This window comes from Podarcis tiliguerta, assembly GCF_965153285.1.
Source record: "Podarcis tiliguerta genome assembly, chromosome: 7".
NCBI lineage: Eukaryota > Metazoa > Chordata > Lepidosauria > Squamata > Lacertidae > Podarcis > Podarcis tiliguerta.
This window is the reverse complement of record NC_139540.1, coordinates 40,895,208-40,916,429: the sequence shown is the minus strand read 5'-3', so window position 1 is coordinate 40,916,429 and position 21,222 is coordinate 40,895,208. Positions and strand designations below refer to the sequence as shown.

The 21,222-nt window shown below is 39.5% G+C and overlaps 1 protein-coding gene across 3 annotated transcripts in view; it reads right to left on the bottom strand.

Annotated features, from left to right (window-relative positions):
- Positions 1 to 21,222, bottom strand: part of KLHL14 (kelch like family member 14) — a 60,916-nt gene that overhangs the window by 3,498 nt on the left and 36,196 nt on the right. For all 3 annotated transcript variants that reach the window (XM_083451642.1, XM_083451644.1, XM_083451643.1), the window contains 5 exons: positions 16,384 to 16,473; positions 11,746 to 11,824; positions 3,555 to 3,745; positions 3,294 to 3,452; positions 737 to 894 (listed from right to left, as the gene is read on the bottom strand). In XM_083451642.1, the coding sequence (XP_083307768.1) occupies positions 737 to 894; positions 3,294 to 3,452; positions 3,555 to 3,745; positions 11,746 to 11,824; positions 16,384 to 16,473 (677 nt within the window). The remainder of the gene's footprint in view (positions 1 to 736; positions 895 to 3,293; positions 3,453 to 3,554; positions 3,746 to 11,745; positions 11,825 to 16,383; positions 16,474 to 21,222) is intronic.

Sequence of the window (21,222 nt, the reverse complement as noted above, 5' to 3'; positions counted from 1 at the left end):
AATATATAACTGTAGCATAGATTGTTTGCATATTCTGCACATACAACTTGGCATGGTTAGAATCTCACCCCTCAATTCAGAATTTCATTCTCACATAAATAGCTTTGCAGCCATGTGTTTGGAAACTGGACAAAGGGTGCTGGAAACCAAAGCGTGGCTCACCACTATAAAATTCTGGTTCTGCCTACATTTCATGTCCGATCCGGCTTTTTCACTTTCCACATGCTGGCAGAATCCCGCCACTCCAAATGGCTAACTTGCATTGAGAGCAAAATCAGAACCTGTGGCCTAAAACTTGAGTCACTACTTATGCTCCCACAACTGGAAGCATTCCAGACAATCAAGTGAAGAATTCAAGAGATTCAATTTCAAACCCTTTGCAATGCAGCCAACAAAACCTGTTCCCCATTGGGGTTGGGAATACTACCCTCATTTGGCCAAGACACTCCATATTCCCAGTTTCATTAACTGTGTTGTGTTCTGATCCATGTATACGATGCACTTTTTTTAAGCCAGTAAAGGAGATTGATTGATTGATTGATTGATTGGTGTTAATAGCTTAAAAAGAAATAATGACTACTGATTTTGCAAAGCAGGTTATAAATCAGCCAGATATTTTCCATACATCAAAGATTCTGACAGCAATTTATTTAGATATGTATCATTCCAGCAGAATGGTTGCAGCATGCTCTCAAATGATAACCGAGAGATCCATGTACAGACAAGGGATACATACCATACTCCAGCTGTAGCCTCCTACAAGGTAAATGCTGTCATCAAGAACTGCACAGCCAGGACCACTGCGACCCTCTAAAATAGGAGTTTGCAAAATATTCCATTGATCACCTTTTGGGTCATAGCATTCCACGAGCATGACATCAAGATGCGAAAAACCTGTACAACACAATTATCAAATAATGTGAAACCACTTATTTTAAGAGAATGAGCATATGGTACTTGATCAATGACATAAAAAACTTCGCCCCCCCTTAGTAAGTTCATCATTAAAGACTAAATTGTAAAGAACAGGAGAAAACCTCTTAAAGTAAGAAAGTGAAATACTTTTGTTATCTCCATCACAACCTACAGCACTGAGCTAACATTTGCTTTTTTCCTTAATAATAAACAACATATTGGCTGCCATTAGCTGCCAAAGAACATTCATGGGGAGTTACTGATATATGAGATTAGAGTGTTTTTTTCTACTTCATGATACCAGGAGTGAAATACCAGGACCGAAATGTGAAGGTACTATGGAATATTTGAGTGCTCCCTGTCCCTTATCTCTCTCACAGAGGCAGCTGAGGAATGGAAGAAGGAGAAATTAGAGTACAGAGATAAGGGAGAAACAATGAAAGGGAAGAAAGGTGTGTATTTTAGACAATAGCAGACATATGAGTAAAGCAAGAATGGAGAAATAATGAGAGGGGGAAAGTAGCTATTTTAAACAATGGCAGAAATTTGAGAAGAGCAATTAGAGGGTGATATTGAGAGGGGAAAGTAGCAGTTTAAAACAAGATTTAAGTACAGCGAGAAGGGAGGTGGGAAAGGCTCTATTGTGTTAGCTTCTGTGTTATACCTATTCTCCATTTCTCCTTGTTAAAGCTGTTTTTTTTTAAATAAAACAAAAAACCCTCAGTGTTCTCCATCCCTGCTTTACTCAAACCTCTGCTATTGTTTTAAACTGAATTTTTCTTCTCAGGGTCTCTCCACCCTTGCTTTACTCAAACTTCTTCCATTGTTTAAAAGATGCATATTTTCTCTTTCACATTGTACACAAGCTTCTCCTTCCATGTGTGAGAGATAAAGGATGCGGAGCCATCAAATATCCTATAACAACCTTCACACAATGTATTTCACCTCTCTTTGTTCCAGATTCAAAGTAGCAATTTAGAAGAGATAATTTATTAACTAAAAAACTCCCAAACACCCATATATGTACAACATCCATCAACTGAACTTAACCTTCTCTAAATGAACAAGCTCACTTGACAGTCATGTTCTTAAGATTCTGTCATCTTAAAGATACAGTAACATACACCATCATAGCATGCTAGCACAAAGAGGGCTGCTGAAAAGGAGAGAGCAGGAGGGATAGAAATCTGTGTGTGTGTGTGTGTGTGTGTGTGTGTGTGTGTGTGGCCTGTATGCAAGGGAGAGTTGAAAAGGAGAAATAAGGTGGTAGGAATGGGGATGAAAGGTGATAATGGTGTACAAAGGGAGATGCAGAATTTAAGAGATGATTGCTCAGCCTCTGCTCCTGCCAACCTCGCAATGCGAAAGCACGCCAAAGTGCAAGTAGATAAATAGGTACTGCTCCATCGGGAAGGGAAATGGCTTAGTCATGCTGGCCACATGACCGGAAGCTGTACGCTGGCTCCCTTGGCCTATAGAACGAGATGAGCACCGCAACCCCAGAGTCATCCACGACTGCACCTAATGGTCAGGGGTCCCTTTACCTTTAAGGCATGAAAATGGGCATTATCTGTGTGGAAGAGAGAGCTGAGAAGAAGACGGGGGGGGGGGAGAAAAGGGGGTGAAGGTGAAAAAGGTGCTTAGCAGTTATAAGGTGTGGGAGGAGGGAGGTGCAGGAGATTACCCTGGTGGTCGTTTGTGCAAGGTTACACAAAAGGAGGAGGAGGAGGAATAGACATAGGGGTGAAGGTGAAAAAACATGCAAGGCAGGGTTGCAGAACAGGACAGAGGCTTCAGAAATGGGATGGGAAGATGAATAGTGAACGTAGTAGTTACATAGAGTGGGAAAGGGAAGCTGTAGAGGGTTGATGGGGGGAGGTCAGGGGTGTTGGCAAGTGGAGCAAGCAGGGGTGTAGCCCCTAGTAAGATGAATGCAAATCATGTTTTTTAGAAATAAATTTTGTAGACAATTTTTGAGATGAGTGGGGGATTTTAAATGTTGTTAAATATTACTCCTAAAATTAAGGACTTGTTTCTTTGCAGAGCCTTAGCACAGCTTCTTCTCCAGCTTGGGAAACGATTTACAGAGGGAAATACTGTTGGCAATTTGGGTCAGAAATAATCTGTTTGTTACAGTGAATTTACGGTGATGACAAATCATCCATGCTTCTGAGTAATGGAAGTTCCTATTTTTGTATTATCTAAAGCATTCATTACTCATTTATTTAATGTAGTGATATATATATATATTTAAAGATGCTGTCTCAAGCATCATGCTAAATTGTGTGGCAGGGTTTTAAACTTAGTTAACTAACCTAGCAAAAATAGTCTGTATCAAAAGACAGAATATTACATTGTTTTGCTATTAAAAATGTGACCTTTCAAATGATTTCCTCCGATTGCATACAGTCGATCATTCATTACAGCCAATGCATGGATTGCTCTCTTTGTGTTCATATCTTGTTTTCTAGCCCAGACATCCATTACAGGGTCATAGCAGTACAGCCAGGGAACATATTCACCATTGTGGACACCTCCTACAAATCAAATATACCTTCATTAGTTTAAGGAAGCACACCACCTTAAAAGAATAACTGGGTTTTGTTTTGCGATGAAGGGGAGTTTAGAAAACAACTTGCCAGAAATATAGATTTTGCCATTATGTACAGCTCCTGCATGTGCCGCCAAGGGCTGTGGTAGGGAAGATACATAACGCCATTCATTTGTCTCTAAATTATAGCATTCCACACTTGACAAGTAGCCAGTCTCATTTCTCCCACCTATCACATACAAGTTTTTGTCAAGCCGACAGGCATAAAAACTGGCTCTCCTAGAGAAAAAACAAATAGAGCAGTTAGTTTCTAGTGACTAGAATTAATTCCATCATTCTGTCTTACAGAACTTATCACCTGCTATTCTAACATAAATCCCCCTACTCATTTATCCCTGAGAATATGGGTGACTTTTCCAAAAAAGGTTACAGTGCACTCCCAACTCAGACCACTCCCCACCTCCCCACCCCAAAGGATCACCCAAAATTTACAAAACTATTCACTTGTAATGATTTCTGGATTATCCATTGCAATTTCTTATTTACAAAAAAGGAATCATTAGGAAAAATCAAAATGCCAACATCATAATGACTTTATGGAGCAGCTACATATGGAATACAAAAAAGATAGTGTGGAGTTGGAAAATGTACCATAAAGGCAACCAAAATGACCAGGGAGCTGGAGCAACTTTTCTACAAAGGAAACTTAAGAATTGGGGCTTATTGATTTCAAAAAAATGCAAGCAAGGATGGTGTGTGCAGAAAGGAGACAGAGAGAGGATGTAGGGTGTTCTGTGGGTATTTTGGGAGTTTATCTTACATGTGAGTTGCTTGGGCAACAGCATTTGTTAGTCCTGGCAGTTCAGCTTTGGAAAGTGGACACTTAAAAAGGTCTAGGTGGTGCTTCATTGAAGGCTATTGTGAACCAGCATCCTCTGTGATATCACAAGGGCTCATGAGGCACACTTCTCCTAGTATGCCTGATTAGAGACAGGATTCTGGAGTGCAATCCCAACATTCGTCTACTATATTGCTCCCCTTGCTAGATGTACTAAATGATTAGGACTTCTTCTAGAATTGTTCTGCCTCAAGCAACTGCTTGGAATACTTGTTGCACTGGTTCAGGTCAGGTCACACCTATACAGGGGGTTCCAGCACACGCACACACAAGGACATTCACACGAAATGTCTGATTCGCTCTTTTTACTGCAAATGCTCCATACACATGCTCCTGCTCATGTTGACCTCAGTGTGTCCAGTGGCCTATTGGTGAACTGGGGTGTGGGACTGGACTGTGAAACGATTCCCTCTGAGCATTCTGTGTGTAGTCTTTCAGAAGAACAATTTATGTAGTATTGTCAATTACCACACAATGACTAGGTGAAGCAGAAGTTTAACTTAAAAGCAATTTTATTGGCAGTGAAGATTTAAGCAAGAACTCATTAATGTTTAGGATATTTGGTTCCATGGAAGGATAACAGCAACTCAGTAAGATAAAGTAAAAAAAAAAAGGGGGGGGAGGGGAAGGATAGATAATGTAACAATAATAAATTATCTTGACATTCACTTTCTTTATAGTCCTTCATGGGTCATTGTTCCCAATTTACTAAGAGAACCACATCATCAGATTTTTTTCTTCAATTATCATTTTTTTTCTTTTTTCTGCACTACTGCAAATAGAACAACTTTCCTTGTATTACATTCTTGCCATCCAGCAAAGGTTTATCCGGCTAACTCTCAACAAAGTTTTGAACATCTCCTTAGTTCCAGGGCAAGGAATCAGTATTGATGGAGACTTTCTTACCATGCTGTGCTTTCAAGTCATTTTTAGTACAGTACTCCTGAACAATCTATTTCTAAAAACATAATAGGAGACACTTCATTTCCCACACAACTATGAAAGCACCTTTGAGCCTTGCAACAAAGTCCATTTTTAGTCCAAATATGTTTTCTAGCAAATGTAGTATATCTTTCCTTTTTAACAGGAAGTTGAGGCGATGAGTGCTATCAGGATCACGGCCAACGTGAGGCCACTGAGAAACACAAGAGAAATCTCAGCATGTTGTGGGAAAGCCCTGAAAGTTTGCAGAAGCACAAGAAGTCTTTAAAAAAGACAACTTAAGACAAGCAATCCTCACACAAAAAAGCACCCTCCAGCTCAATGAGGATTGAGCATATCAGAATAGGGGAGGAGTGGAATGTCCTAACTGGAGAGACTAGTTAGCTAGAACCCTGAACAGAAGCACGCCTATTAGGAAGGAAGATACATCTCAACATTTTATTGCAGGTTCCAGGGGTTACATCTGCGTAGCAGCTTTAAGATTTGCATGTGAACATGCAAGGAACCACTTCCTTGAAAAATAAAGAGTACTGTTAAAATGCTCTTGGATTCTCAGTGACTCAGGCTCTCTCTCAGAAATGCACACGTTCTCTTCATGTTATGTGTGTATGCATTGCTTTGCACACATCAGCGTCAATCATTTATTTGCTCCTTCAGTATGAAAGCTTTACTTAATACCAAGGGAATTTAAAATGTTATGAATAAAACACTTTATTATCCTGTGAGAAATATGTATGTGAGACATATGCTTATTTTTTATATATAAAAAATATATGTTTTAACTATCCAGATTGAGTCAGATTATTTAAAACTTCATCTGATGGAGGTTATGTCTGTGTGACTAAGACAATAAATGGTTGTTTTCCATCTCAGCTATCTTTAGAAACAAGTTTCCTCATAAATGTATCCTCTATGTGCATTCTTGACTTCATCCACATAGTGTCACTGTTAGGAGCAGAAATGTAACAGTCAGCCTGCTTCATTCTTCAGATTAAATGTGTATTTTATGGGCAAACTCCCAATAGTAAAGATTTTAAGTTTCCCTTATCCTTCTTTTCCACTAAATAAATTACACTTGAGCCATAGAGCTCTAGTTAATTAATGTAAAATTTAATTGCTATAAAAAGTCCTCCATGATAAAATATTGCACTAAAAATTCAGTTTAGAAAAGAAATCATCCCCTCATATACATCTAGTCCTGAGAAATATATTGCCATCTCTAGTAAAAGAAATTACATCAAATTACTCTTGTGGATCAGGATATTAGTCCAGCTACAGGTCTTGCAGTGGCTTGTGAAAAGTCTCTGCAATGAACTTAGCTAAATTTTACAATGCAGTTACATGGGAAAAGTAAAAGAAATTCTTTCCTGATCCCCAAAGGCAATGAATTTATGCCCTGAATCTTGAGGTTTGATTATCAGTCTTAGATTGAAAAGCTACCAGAGTTATTACTGATCATACCAATGCCAAGAACCCTTTTAGAGAGACCCTAAAATCAGCTGAAGTGATTTTAATCTAAAAATATATGTTATGTAATTTGACAAATTAGTCTTTCTTTGCTTTAGCGTGAACATTGAAAAGTGGGTATGCAGGAATATAGGAGAATGCACCTGCATAGACTACTGGTGAGACTTTCTAGAAAGCTCTGGAAAAAAGACAGCCAAAGAGAGCTACCCTCCAGATGTTGCGGACTGCAACTTCCATCAGATCCAGCCAACATAGCCAATGGACAGGGGTGGTAGGAGTTGTTGTCCACCATATCTGAAGGGCACCACATTGGCTACCCCATCTCTGGAAGATTAGGAGCACAGGATCCTGCCAGTTAAGTCCAGTAGCAAGTTTTACATGATGAGAGGGCAGAGACAGCTCCTTCCCACTTAGTTCACTTCTCTGACCGTGAGAGAGAACACAACCAAAACTTAGATCATGACCTTCTAGACAATCTCCTTCTGTAGGGACAGAAGCCAGGATGTGTTGCTGAACATACACCTGTTACAGGGAAACAAGTCTAAACCCCACATTCAATCTAATGGAATTATACTGCTTCACCAGATTAAATAGGGGGATAAGGAAGCTGCTCCTGGAGAAACAGCTGGAGAAAATCACAGCTGGAGGAGTCCATGAGGATGCTTTTGCCTCAAATATCATCTTTAGGACTTTGCCACGGTAGTTTTTGCAGGTATAGCTGTCAAAGTCAGCCAGGGAATATGAGAGTCCATTTGAGATTTCAACGACATGGTTTATTATCTGGACTTATGGTAAGGGATCACTTGTGCAGTTCCACCAGGACATCACCTCACCATCAACCTGAGTCTAGAAGACACTGTGCAAGAGGTTCACTTTCTGAACATGAATGTGCAACTATTAATGGACATATAAGCACATCCTTATATAGGAAACCTACTGACTGTTACTCACACTTACATGCTTCCAGCTTCCACCCAGAGCACACTAAAGAGTTCATTGTTTACAGCTGAGCTCTATGATATAACAACATCCATTTAGATTCATAGGATTGGACAGAGCCTCACAAATAATTCACATCAAACACCCAAAGTGAAAAATCAGATCAACAAAGCCAAATTGTTCTTAGGTACCAATCTTCTACACAACAGATCTAGAAGAGAAAATTACAAACTACCACTTGATGTCACAACAGCCAAGCCCAAGCCACTTGAGCCTATCATCAATGATCTACAGTTCATCTAGGACAGACACTTCCCACACATAAACCTTGGGTGGCAGACCTCCAGTTGCTCTCAGACAACCCCTTAAATAGGACAGCAACTCAGCAGCAACAGTAGGCCATACAAGAGGTATGGACACCCTATTAAAGACCAAGAAGCTGACTCTGTCTACCCCATTTTATCAAACCAACAGTTTTGTGATTGGTCACTGTTAAATATGTAATTATCTGCATTACATTTCCTTCTGACCTCACTGTTTACACCCACCCACAAAAACCCCCCATGTAACATGCAATCCAGCAGCCTGTTCTTAGGTAGAGGTAAGCTAGCTCTATGGCAGTCCATGGAACTGGTGGTGATGAAACAGTAGGAGTCATAGCAGAAGACTTACAATGGATTGAATAAAACAGAGGCCAGGACCCATTTTATAACTTAATCTGTGAGATAGTGATAATGGCGAAGATGGCTTTTGTGTCACCACTGTATCTGCTCATAATCACCCAACATAGCTTTTCTAGGTGGTCAAAGAGCTATTGCAACGGAGCCTTTCAGGATGAGTTTACCAAATACTTTGCAGGAAAATTTGTTCCATTCATTCCAATTTACAAGCCACCGTTTGGCCAGGGCCATATTGTGGCTCTTTTATGCTACTCTGTGTTTCTATGTGCTTCTTGATGTTTTGAAATTCTGGATGTTATATTGTGCTGTTTTTAACAACTGAAAACTAAATTTATTACCTTCCTTGAAGGTCTCTTGGAATACAGAAGAGAAACAAATCTTCCAGGGCATGGGAAATCCTATCTGTGTAGGCGCATCCCCATGTGTGGGACTGCAGAGAACTCATAAAAGAAAAGATAGCCTTTCAAACTGTTCCATGCTGCTTTAGACAACAATTTTCTCTGATGTTTCTTCGCTTCCACCATGCTTCTTTTCCTGCTTTCATTTTCAGAACCATTTCTTTGGAGGTGGTATAGCTGTGGCCATTGGACTTTCTGAAAGTCCACAGTGGGGAGGCAGGTTGCCACCCTCCATCAACTTCTCAGCAAAATGGCCCCCCAGGTGAGCGGAGGTGACCATCTGTTACTGCTGGGCTGGCTTTGTATGGAAACTTGCTCATGTGCTAAAGTGGGGTACATCTAAGTCACAGATTTTCAGCCTCATCAGCATTGTACCAACTATGTCAATAGCTAGGACTTCAGCGCAAAGGCCAACTTACGTCACAAAGAGGGTGCAATTGCACTTGAAGTGCAGTAGTATAGCAATTTTTTTTTAAAAAAATGGAAACAATCCAGCAAAAAATAAAATATTTAATTTGCATTAATTTCAATTGGAGGAAGTTAAATGCATACTTAACCCGCCCTATGAAATCAGTAGGACATAAATGGATCATGTCCCAGTTTTCTTAACTAACAAATACTGAATCTTCATTGCAGAGGCCCTTTTTGATGAGTATTCAGCACCCAGTGCAGTGCTGTACAAAGGTACAGACTCTGCAATGCCCAACAGATGGTTGGCTGAATACTTATTGGGGAAGAAGTGAATCCATGTTCTCTCCCTCCAGAGAATGATTCATGTGGATGGGCTCTCCAGACAGGGTCACAGAATTTTATTCCCTATCATGTTCTAGTGTTACTGAATTTTTCTTGAAGGAGTTTTTATTTGCTGTGCTTTAAGCTGCAGTGGGTCTTGGTTATATTTGTTTTAGTTTCGAACTTGATGTCTGCCTGTCTTATTATTACTGGTTTATTCATTTTTTATTTGCGATTATACTGCATTATCTTTACAATTACTGTTTTTATAGAAGCAATCTTGAGGGAGGTTTGACTTCTTAAGGCAGCATATAAATATTCTAAATAAAATAATACATATATTGTTAAATAAATTCTTAATAGCTTTGTTGTTGTCACTCATCCTGAGAACTTTGTTATAGAGCAGTCTATCAATACTATAAACAAACAAACTATTGCTTCACAGGAGGAGAAAAAAAACATCCTAATTGCACACATTTTGTCATAAAAAGGAGAGCATAAAAGCTCTTTATTAAAGAATATGAATGACTAAAAACTGTCTTGAAAGGCACTTGACTTAATAAATTGGAAGTCTCCAAAGAAGTCACAAGGGACTAGTCAGTAAACAATTCACATATTTTAAAATGTCTAATCACATTTTCAGCAATACTGTCTTATCCTCAGAGGCTCGTACAACACTGAAATAATTGATCACTGTGAATTATGTAGGCTCAGCTAAGAGGGTGAAGGTTAATTATCTCACTTTAAGAGCCCGGCAAAGAAGGGTTTTGATAATTAGAACACCATTTTGAAACAGAATTTGGATTTCTAAATACTTCAAATGATATTTTAAATATCAGACAGGCTTATAAGAAAAATCTAAAGCTGTCCATTTTTTTTAAAAAAAACCCCTCATGGTACAAGCTCTACAGACACTAAATCTGCCTTAAGTTAGAGGCAGTGAGGCTGTGACAAGTAGATTTGTTCAACTGGATAACGAGCTGAACATCTTCAATTTTTATGGATGTCCTAGCTAAAGTGTATCCCCAAAAGCTTTATATACTCAGTGGCGTAGCGTGGGGGGTGCAGGGGGGGCCGGCCGCACCGGGCGCAACGTCTGGGGGTTAGGGTTAGGGGGCGCAAATCCACGGGTTAGGGGGCGCAAATCCACGGGTTAGGGGGCGCAAATTACTTGCCTTGCCCCGGATGCTGACAACCCACGCTACGCCACTGTATATACTATGCATCTGTGTTGTATTAGGAGTTGGATAATGGCTTGCATAATAACTACATATTTATAACCGTTCCCCAACCTAAAATCTAGGGAGTCCCTAATCAAGTCTCTCTCTATGGAAGAGGTTGAACAACATGTTGTAGAAGTGGATTATACATACCAGTACCCACTTTAATCTGGTTTAAGGCCCAGTTTAGAAGTGGAACTTTTACTCTTCCAGGCCCAAATTTTAAAATACACTTTCCATTGCTGTCTGCTGGTGCTCTTCCTCATTCTCCTTTGCAGTTTTGCAAGGCATTTTATACATTTAGGTACTTGATTTCTGGTCCTTCACTGTTCCTTATTTTATATTTGGCTTCTTTTTAGTGTGATTACTGAACACCTCCATGCTTACCTGAGGTCTGAACTTTTCACAGTCACCTTGACATTGTATTAAACAAGACGATAGGTTAATACATTACTTTAATAAGTAAAATGGCTGGGGAGCAAAGAATGCTTATGGTGGGTGGAGAAGGTTCAGGACAAAGGGAGAAAGGTACCACCTTTGGTACCTCTCATCTTCCCCAGTGTGCTTCTGCCAGCTTCTTCTACCACCTGATTATGTGGAGTGGGCAGGCAGAGGGACCCAGCGGGTGCTGCCATTACCAGCCTAAGTGACCAAAAAGGCAAGGAGTGGTTGCTCTGCCAATGCATGCTGAAATTCAACAAAAGCAAAGCAAAAATATAATAGAAAATAGTAATTGTGAAATATTTCAGAGACTTGAAAGAAACACTGTTTCTACAATTCTACGATTCTATGAAAAGGATGTAGCAGTTCAGCTTTTACTTTACAGTACCTTCTTGTCAGCATAAAGATAATCTAGCACTATTATATTTTATTTGCTAGTGGAAATCAATTTCAACACTTTCACCATTCACTTTTTTCACCCTAAGTTAAACCCCAACCATCTTCCTCTCTTAGGTGAAACAGCCACCCTTTCCCCAACCCCAAATATATAGCAAACATTTACCTCTCTTGCATGGGTGGAAGTTGTATCCAGCTGTTAAATCTAGGATCATACCGGCTAACAAAGTTTGTACTGTGCTTTCCTGTAAAGAAATTAGTTTCACATTTAACTCTCTGTTTTCTGTCATTACAAATCACTGCAATAGTATATTCCTTGCACTTGTCAATCTTTATGGAGGTCTTCTCTCTAGAGCAAAGCACGTAAACACACAAAATCAACAGCCTCTAACTACAGTTCTTAATAGGTATCTATGGAAGTAGTAAAAAACAAAGTATTTTAGCTCTGTCTCATAAGGTTCTCTACAAGTCTCTCTTTAAGACAGAAACCCACTAGCATTTTTTTTTAAGTGTCATAAATCTTATGACAATAGGAAATTATTGTTCTGAGGGAGATGGGCTTCTAGTGGCATTTCATGAATATTTTGTAGCAATCTGTAGAACCATGGGTATATCTGACATTCTTTCTTGTCTCCCCAGTTTGCAGTGGGAAGAGGGTGATGTTGATTGCTGATAGGGAGGTGAACACATCTTTACTAAGTGCTCAGGCATCCTTACATTAGGGATTTGATGTTATAATCTTGAGATTTTCCCTTATAGGACAAAGAGGAAAATACATACTGCCTTTTATAATATTGCCTTTTAGAAGGATTTATATGTGCCATCTAAAAATAATGTATTTCTACTGTCCCTAAGTCACAAATAAAGCAAAACAAAGCAAAGGCTAATTGTGGAAGTCTACATTATCCTGACTACTAACCTCTGGCACTGCATGCCTTCAAGATATTAAGATTGCAGTATATTTTACATACAGATTGACATCAAAGCAAGAAGACTGGAGCAAGGGAGTGCATGGCAATTTCTGTTTAACACCTGAGCCTTCAGCACACAAGTATCTCAAAAAGCCCTTTTGTTTCTTCTATGTGTGACTAAAAAAATTGAATCACAGCTACATGACAACCCAATCATGTATCTCACAAGGAAATAAATGTGTAGTGGGTAGTGCACCAGGTAAATAATTTTAGTGTAAAGGAACCCCAAATGCTTACAACCTCTTTCCTTTATACACTGAATTTGCATTAATCAATAAAATACAGTTTTGTCTCTTTTGTGTTTTTTTTTAATTTCTAACAGACATTCTTACCCAGCAGGCCTTCAAGGTTTGATCTAAGAAAATGATTCATAGTGGAATGAAAATTCCACACCTGTGAGGGTGAAAACAGTGTATTCTCCATCCAGCATAGGTAGATGCTATTTACGGGACTGAACATGCAAAGCTGACGAGTCCAAACAAGTGGAGAACTTAGTTACCAGACAATTTCAGACTACACATATAATGTGCCCCAAATCTCATCATTCTATGCTAAGGAAACCATAAAGTCTGTAAGGAGAGCAAATTATGCATTCTGGTCTTGTTATCGTATTTGAGTACTTAAGATAATATTTTAGTAATGTTAAGCAGCTCTCATATATGAATGTCTAATTACACAACAATTATAGGAGTGGAAGTTATCCCAGAGATTCTGTTCATCAGTAATCTATATTCAACGTTTTTCTGGAACAATGCCCCTCAATTCCCTTCATGTACAAAACCCCCCTTCCAACCGCCCACAATTATACTTCTCCCTCTTTCCTTCTTCACCTTCCATCTATGCCTTCCCCAGTCCCTTCTTTCAACACTTACTGGTACTTACTTGTATCTTTCCTTGGTTACACCTGCTCTGATCTCTAAACCTTCCTTCCTCCTCTTAATCCCATGCTGGAAATTGTTCCTCACATTCCTCCTCCCCTTCCAACTTAGCACTGAATGGTGAACTACATGGGCTTTTGAAATGAATGGTAAATAAGCAGCACCACATTTAATAGGGAAATCAAGCAGGGCTCCTTTGAATAATAGGGAGCTTGGCTGTGCTAGATGGACCAGTGATCTCACTCTGGTGATGCCCTCTGTTTGGGGAGGCAGGGCTAAGCAGACTCCCACCCCACTAATATGCTTCCCTGTTAGGTAAACTACCTTGCCGCTATTAAACTACCTTGCCACTATTAAAATGAAAAGATAGAAGGAAAAGAAGTGGGGCAAAGTAGCCCAGCAGTTAGGTGTTCCTGTACAATGCTTCCCTTTGCAGGTCAGTGCTCCACATAGCTCTACTCTAGCCATCATGAAAAATCAGAGGGAACTCAAGTGTGAATTCTAAGGCTGGGGAGATACCCCATCCATGCCACTGGTTCTGCTAAGAGTGCCATCTAATTTTTTTGGGGGGGTCAAGGGTATTTTAACATGGGAGAAGGCTTGGGGAGTTGCAACAGAAGTCTTCAAACTAGTTCTATAGGTTACAGTTCTAGAAGTAATTATTTGCAACCTTTTGTGCAGTAGCATTTCAGGAATAAAGTAGAAAAGCTATTCTTCCAAAACATTGATTTAAATATTTTTTGTAAAAAACCTACTGGATACAGGCTCATGGAATGGACTAGTTTATCTCAGTTTTCAAGGAAAGGAACAGATGTAACGCTTCGATATAATTTGGTTTAGTGCAGATGCTGAAATGGGTCTTTCACAATAAAATATATGCAGTATATGTAATTTCAGCTGGATCTTCTGGCATTTTGAAGTGAAAATGTGTACCTGCAAGCTGTTTTATAGTTTGCCAGTCATAATTATCTCTGTTACACAGACTGCTACAACTGCAACTCTGTCCTCATGTGCAAGCTCTTCAACAATGTCTTGACAATATTTTAAATTTTGCAAGGCATACTGTTCTCTTTTGCTTTGTTCAGAAGTCTGTTAAATTGTTTAATTTCTCTCTGCAGAAAATTTATGAAGTAATCAAATAAGGAACACATACTACTAGATAATCTCTATGTGAATCCCTTGCACAAGATTAGAAATAAATGTGTAGTGGAACAATCAGGAGTTTTTTGATACTGCATACATAACATTTTACCTGGAAGGGACTGGCTTGGAACTGGAAGAAAAACACTGACTGTAAAACATTGCTTTACTGTAGTAAGAAATACACAGAGTGTTGAGAAGCCAGGGTCCTCCTTCCATCAGGCTGTGGTACAGGGTGGAAGAAAAGGGATGCAGGACCATTTCATCAGCACAGCTGAGACCAGCACATTTGGCTCTTATTCTCTTTGAACTGTCTCCCTACCAGCTGGTCCTCAGAAGAGCTTGTAACTAAGAACCGCTACCTCAGTGTGCTTTTTCTTCCTCCCTCCTAATCTATTTTCCTTTTGTGTCATGCCTTTTAGACTGCAAGGCTGAGGGCAGGGTCTGATTTGTTTGTATTGATCTGTAAACCAGGATTATTTTCAGCTCAAGAGCAGGGTAGAAAAAATCTAAATAAAATAATATAAAAGCATGAAATGCTGGTTAAAACTCCTAACAGCTGCCATGAAATGCCTTAGTCTGGAAAACACTGTCTACACATATAAAGAAGATGTGGTAGCTTGAATGACAAAGGTACCAAAGCCTCAAATCAGCACTTTGGCTGCCCATGGAGAGGAACTAGAACATGTACCCAGAGTTCCTATTTCCTTACATGAAAGCATTCATTGCTCCTGTGGAATATTCTCCCACCCATATGTGGAGTTTCTCTGCTGCAGGTGAAGGGCTTGGTATGTCACAGAATGCTGTTGACAGCATCCTCAAGCTTTTTTGGGTTTTTGGATAACACTCAGTTCCCAAGCCCATTTACCGTGTTAGCTTGAGAAAGAACATAGTTAGCTTTTGAAGCATAGGGCCTTCATTTCTGTGTTTCAAAATTTTCACTTTTCAGCTTGAAGTGGCCTCTAAACATAAAATTGGCCTTAAGTATAGTATACAAATGGCTTCAGCAAGACTTTAAAAATACCTGACTGTGTACATGAGGCTGTGTATTTCTTCTGCATGACATAGCTCTCTAGAACTGTGGCCTTAGAGTTTTAATGGAACTTTGCCAAAACAAAACTGCTTTAATCAGTTTTATTGATCTTGTTCAGATATCACACTAAAACCATAGTTTAACATAACAAGAACAAGCTGCACACTTTGGCATGACCACAAGGAGGAGTTGTTTTTGCTTAACCACAGCTTATCATACTGTTTGAACCCAATGAACTGTGGTTAATGCTAACAATTGTTTGTTTGAAACAAGCCAACTTCAAATCATGGATTATGAAGCTGGCTTATTGAAAACAAACCACTGTTAGCATTAACCACTTTCTGAACTCTGTGGGGACCCGCCAGAGGAAGTATGAATATGTTAGTCCAGGTTTGTGGCTCACTCTCATAATGTTCAACTATGGTTTAACATAATGTCCAAATGTGCCATTGTGAGCTGTTTGGCAGTCCACTTCATCCAGAGGTTCTATTGCTGCAAGTGAATTTAGGGTCACAGCCTAATGGGCTGATTCGCATACTACATTTTTTGCAGATACAGAATATTATTGTGTTTGCATACATAAAAAGAGATATGAAACTGCAATTCACAAATCCCTTTAAACAGCATCTCACCGGAAGGGCAGCTGACTGGGGGTATATAAGATCTATGGCTGCAGTCATATGACCGAAGACAAATAACTTGAGGTACATCTGCAAATGGATATTTTGTACTTCTGTACTATTCACATATTCTTATAGTTCCATTAGTTATTATGTACATACCATTAGGATTCCACTGGTCTTCTCCTCCCAATACGAACAAGAAATTTTCTACTTCCACAACACAATGGTGGGCACTATTATACGGCATAACTGTGAACAAAACAGGTATTCTTTATCAAGCTCCATTTCATACAATGGCTGCTTTGAGACATTTACTTCAGGAAAGCTCCAAACCATAAATGCAGACATAATATAAGTATGCTTCAGTTCTAGTACACATGTCAAGTAAACTAAAAGTTGCTGGTATCCCATCTTTATGATATCCCTTTTGGAGAAACTGGAAAAATAGCCAGAGTAAATCACCACCAATTTCTTTCCCTTGTACCTGCTTGCTGTCATGTTTTGGTGCTCCAGGCGCACTATCCCGAACTAGGCTATGATGTGCTGATCTCTTCAGCATCAACACTTGTAGCTGAATCCCAGCAAACACAGGTATACACGGGATCTTAAGACTACACAGCCCAGCGTCTGTTTTAACAGCTGCTAGTGTGATTTATGATACACAGAAGCTGTCATAACAGCTCCTCCAGGCTTGCAGTTCCTGAGGGGGCGCCGAATGTGACTTCACAAGCCTGTCACAGTTGTGTCGTCAGCTATTGCACAACCTGTGGGCTGAGTAGTCTTCAAGACCCCAGGTATGCTGTAGTTGAAGGGGCCAATAATATACTTTGTAGCAGGTTTGCAACTTTTTTAAAAATGAAAGAGGCATGGTTAAACCTGCAATTGTCAACTGTGTCCTGCAAGTACCATGTAAATAGCAAGAAGATTAAATAAAAGCAGCACTGCAAAAAACAAAGAAAACACCCTCCACAAGCTTAGTTCTGTTGGCAACATTTCCATAAGAAGAGTCAAAGTATTCAGCAGCTTTCTCTTACACAGCAATGAGCAAGCTGCATTTCCATACAGTTTTAAGTTTTTAAATTAAGGTCCTGCTGATTTAATGCCTTCTCCAAATGTATACGCTTAATTTCCTGTACAATGTCATTAGCAGCACAATCAGACATTTTCCATCCATCTAATCAGGGAGCCCTTTGTTGAAAGATCAAAACTGTTTTACCATAGTTGCAACATCCTTTTTTTTTTTTTTTTTGAGGATGGGATTATTTTGAGGGGATGGGAGGGGAGAGGCAAGCAGGAAATCTTTTTTTCCTGTTTCATCCCCCTCCCCTTCCCAAGGCTAGAGCTGTAAAACAAAAATATGCAATTTTAATGCCATAATATGTATTGCTCTGTGGAATGCAACACTATCAAAAATCGTATGTTGAAATGCATACTTACACAGGTTTAGCTATCATACTACATGCAGTAGTTCTGGCCCGGTGTCACCAGTAGGAAAAATAATGTCCTTGTTCAGCTCATCATATGGGCACCTTAAATCTAGGTGAGGACAAATGGGGAGGTGATGTGCATGTACAGGCAGGGAACTTATTGCTTGAAACGGATCAACAGAGCACTTAGGAAACCAGTGCAGTGGGAAATCAATATGACTCAGGGCCAGCTTTTACTTTGTGCTCTTTTGCCAGTGCCAAAAAAAGAGGCAGCCTATCTCACACTTGGATTATTTTGGGTGATATATCTCTCATTTCATTTGTTTTATTATCTTTTATTTTTCTCAATGCACTCGAAGCCGTATAGCATATGCAAATAACAATAAGAAATATGTGCAGCTTTCTTGTTGAAGACACATTTTCTTAAAGATCAAGTAGTCTCATTTAAGCTTCTTACTGATTTTTATTTTATTTTATTTTATTTATTTTGCCTATGCAATGGTGAATAAGCAAGGTGCAAATTTAGCTTCCAGTAAAGGTCAAACATCATTTTCATAGTCTGTGGTTGTACAGCTGCCTAAGCAAAAGCAATTGTTAGGCAGCTAGGCTAGTGAAAATGCATTAATTAATGTTACTTATTGCTGGTAGATCTTATACAGCCATTAAGCAGCCAGACATAGACACTGTTAATTTTCAAATTACTTACACAGTTGTTCCACGTAAGTCAATGAGATATTTTGGAAGATGAAGCTTAAGAACTATAGCTTTGGAAAATGTATTGATAGGTAGAATGGCTTTATGTCATGTGTAGATTTATGTTCGTATTAGTTCACAACAGTCAGTATGTTAATTTATAACTCAGGGGCATGTCTGAGATTTGAGCCCACAGGTAAGCTTTCTTCTGCAAGTTAAATGTAATGCCATCACTCCATCATTACTAAAATCCTCTCCCTTAAGAGGAGGCCTGAGCAACTTGTGAGCAGCCCACTAGAAACAAGGCCACAATACACACAGGTGGTGATCTGTGCTTGTTTTCTGCCTCACAAGTTGTGGAATCCTTCTTCAGATCACATGAAATCAAGAAAAGCAAGTTCTGCCTCTTTTTAAACTTATGACAAAATGCTCACACAAAATAGATCTGGAGACCCTTCATATTTACTCCAAAGATACTAAGAACGGATCTGAGGCTCCTTTCCTGTTACATTGCAGCACCTTTCAATTGCATAGCCAGAAGCATGGGGGAACCACTTCATAGTACAGCGATGCCAAAGTTGGGCAGGGTGGTCAAGTGAATAATTGTTTGTTTTCCCACAGGTTGCCAGTTCTATGTGAAATATTCATGTGACCACCCCTACCCATATTCTTATGTTATTTTATTTATACTGCTCTTCAAATAAGCACTTCCTGGTTGGATTAAAGCAGGTCGCATGCGCACCCCATGCAGAATGCAGCTGAATCATGCAGAAGTGATTTCCTTGCCGTTGGGCATGCTTCTTAGCATGTAATGTACTAAGGCAGCAAAACTTCTTTAAACACGGCTTTCAGAGCTAAGTGGCCACAATATATGGCCAATAGTACTCCGTTTGTTTGATGCCATGTGTAAAAATGGTAGAATATCCGACTTGTAAAATTACCGGTATTATGATCACTCCAATGACACAAGTGAAAGTTGCAATGGAATAAGCAGAAATAAAAGTTCTAAAATGTCACTCAGGTTAAAAACACAACAATGGCCTGGTTCCAAAATGTAACTTATAAAAGAGCACGTGACAATTCAGAGAACTACATTACTGGCTCTGTTGGGAGTATGTATTTTTCAGACAGAAGCTGCCACTGTCCCCCAAAATTTAAAGGTTCCACTAGGCACATGTGAGCCCTTGGGCACACCTACAATAACTTTCTATATGATATAACACATTTCTGCATTCTGAAGGCAGCAACTACACTTTTTACATTGCCCCTCATCCCTCCTGCCCCAGGATGCCTTTTAGACCAACTTATTACATTCACTAAGAATTCATGGGTGTAAATAATGCAAAACATGGGCCAATGTGTAGTCCACTGATGCAGACAGCTGCTCTTATTAATTGCACACTGTCCTCTGCTTTGCTGATTTATTTTAATATGAGTCTCAGATTCCCTCATCTTTACATTTCATTTCATCTCAGGTGAGTACCTCTCTCCCCCTCCAAAAAAGGTATTGGAAAAGAAGTTTGTACGCCACGCTCAAACACAGCCCAGTGTGAGTTTTTAGCGTGTCAGTCAGTGAGTTAGAGGGAAAGGGTAAAGAGAAGCTAATCAGGATGAAATGAGATTAAAGGCTGTCTAATTTTACAGCAACTGTGATCCATCAGCCACTGTGAAAGTGACAGTGGAAATGAATGATGGAGACAGACAGGTGGGGTTGTACATTTCACTGATTTATCCTCAAATGCACTGGGCCTTATTTTATTGAGTGAACATGACCGCATTTATCATGACTGTCATCTAAACCCACTTCCCTCCATTTAAAAAGGTCACTTTACTAGGAGGAAGTAGGATAGAGGCACTTTCAAAAGAGGTTTAAAAATCTAATAACATGTGTTTGTAAAGCTCTCTGCAAGAACTCTCTGCTTTATTAAACAAACTAGTGGAGTTAAATGAAAGGAGAAAACACCAATAAATAAGAGGAAAAAATTGACATCTGAAAAACATGTGCAAGACCCAAGGTCCTAGAAATAAACTGCACCTACATAGACATATCGGAGAGGACATGCACAAACCAACAGCTTCTCTTCTGGCCTACCTTCTCCCCCAGATGTTAAGGTCCCAAGATGATAAGAAAGCAGAGTTGTAGTACAGAACACTCCTTTAAAATTTCAAAAGAAATCTGGTCCACTTAATTTGTGGAGCAGAACCCTATTCTCAGCAGGGTGCGGGGAGTTTGTTTCCTCCAGTATCTGTGTTTCTGCATTCTAGTATGTAGATTGTTTGGATTGAACTTGTACAAGTATTTGGTTGTGCATCATCAGCAACATGTTTGGGAAGACTCAGAAAGGATTTATCATGCCAAAATCAGGCAAGGCAAAAGCAAAGAGAGACTTCCCCCTTTCCTGACAGAGAATGAGTGATATCTTCTCTCTCACTGTGCACACTCATTCACTTCCAGTTCTGCCTTTCACCGCATCTGTTTCCACCAACCAGTAAACACACGGGTCCCAGAAAACATCCTGAAAACACAACAGGTTCCATAGGCCTGAATGGCAGGTATATATTTCTAAACAAATAGTGGGCAGTGGGCACAAGCCGGGACACCAGTATCTCAAATGTTTATGGGTGCCCATCTTTCCTTCACATCATACAAGGTTACCGCAGCAAACCTAAACCACACATAAAGTTTGAGGCAGCTCTAAGTCAGCAGTGTATCACCAGGAGAGGCTGTGCAGGCACTAAAAAAGCCTTCCACTGTTTTAAAATAATTCTATAACCCCTTCCTCAAATTTGCTCATAATTATTCAAAAATTTGCACTTGCCAATAAATTTCAGCATAACAGCTGTCTGGGAGATGTTCACTTTGAATGCAAACGCATTC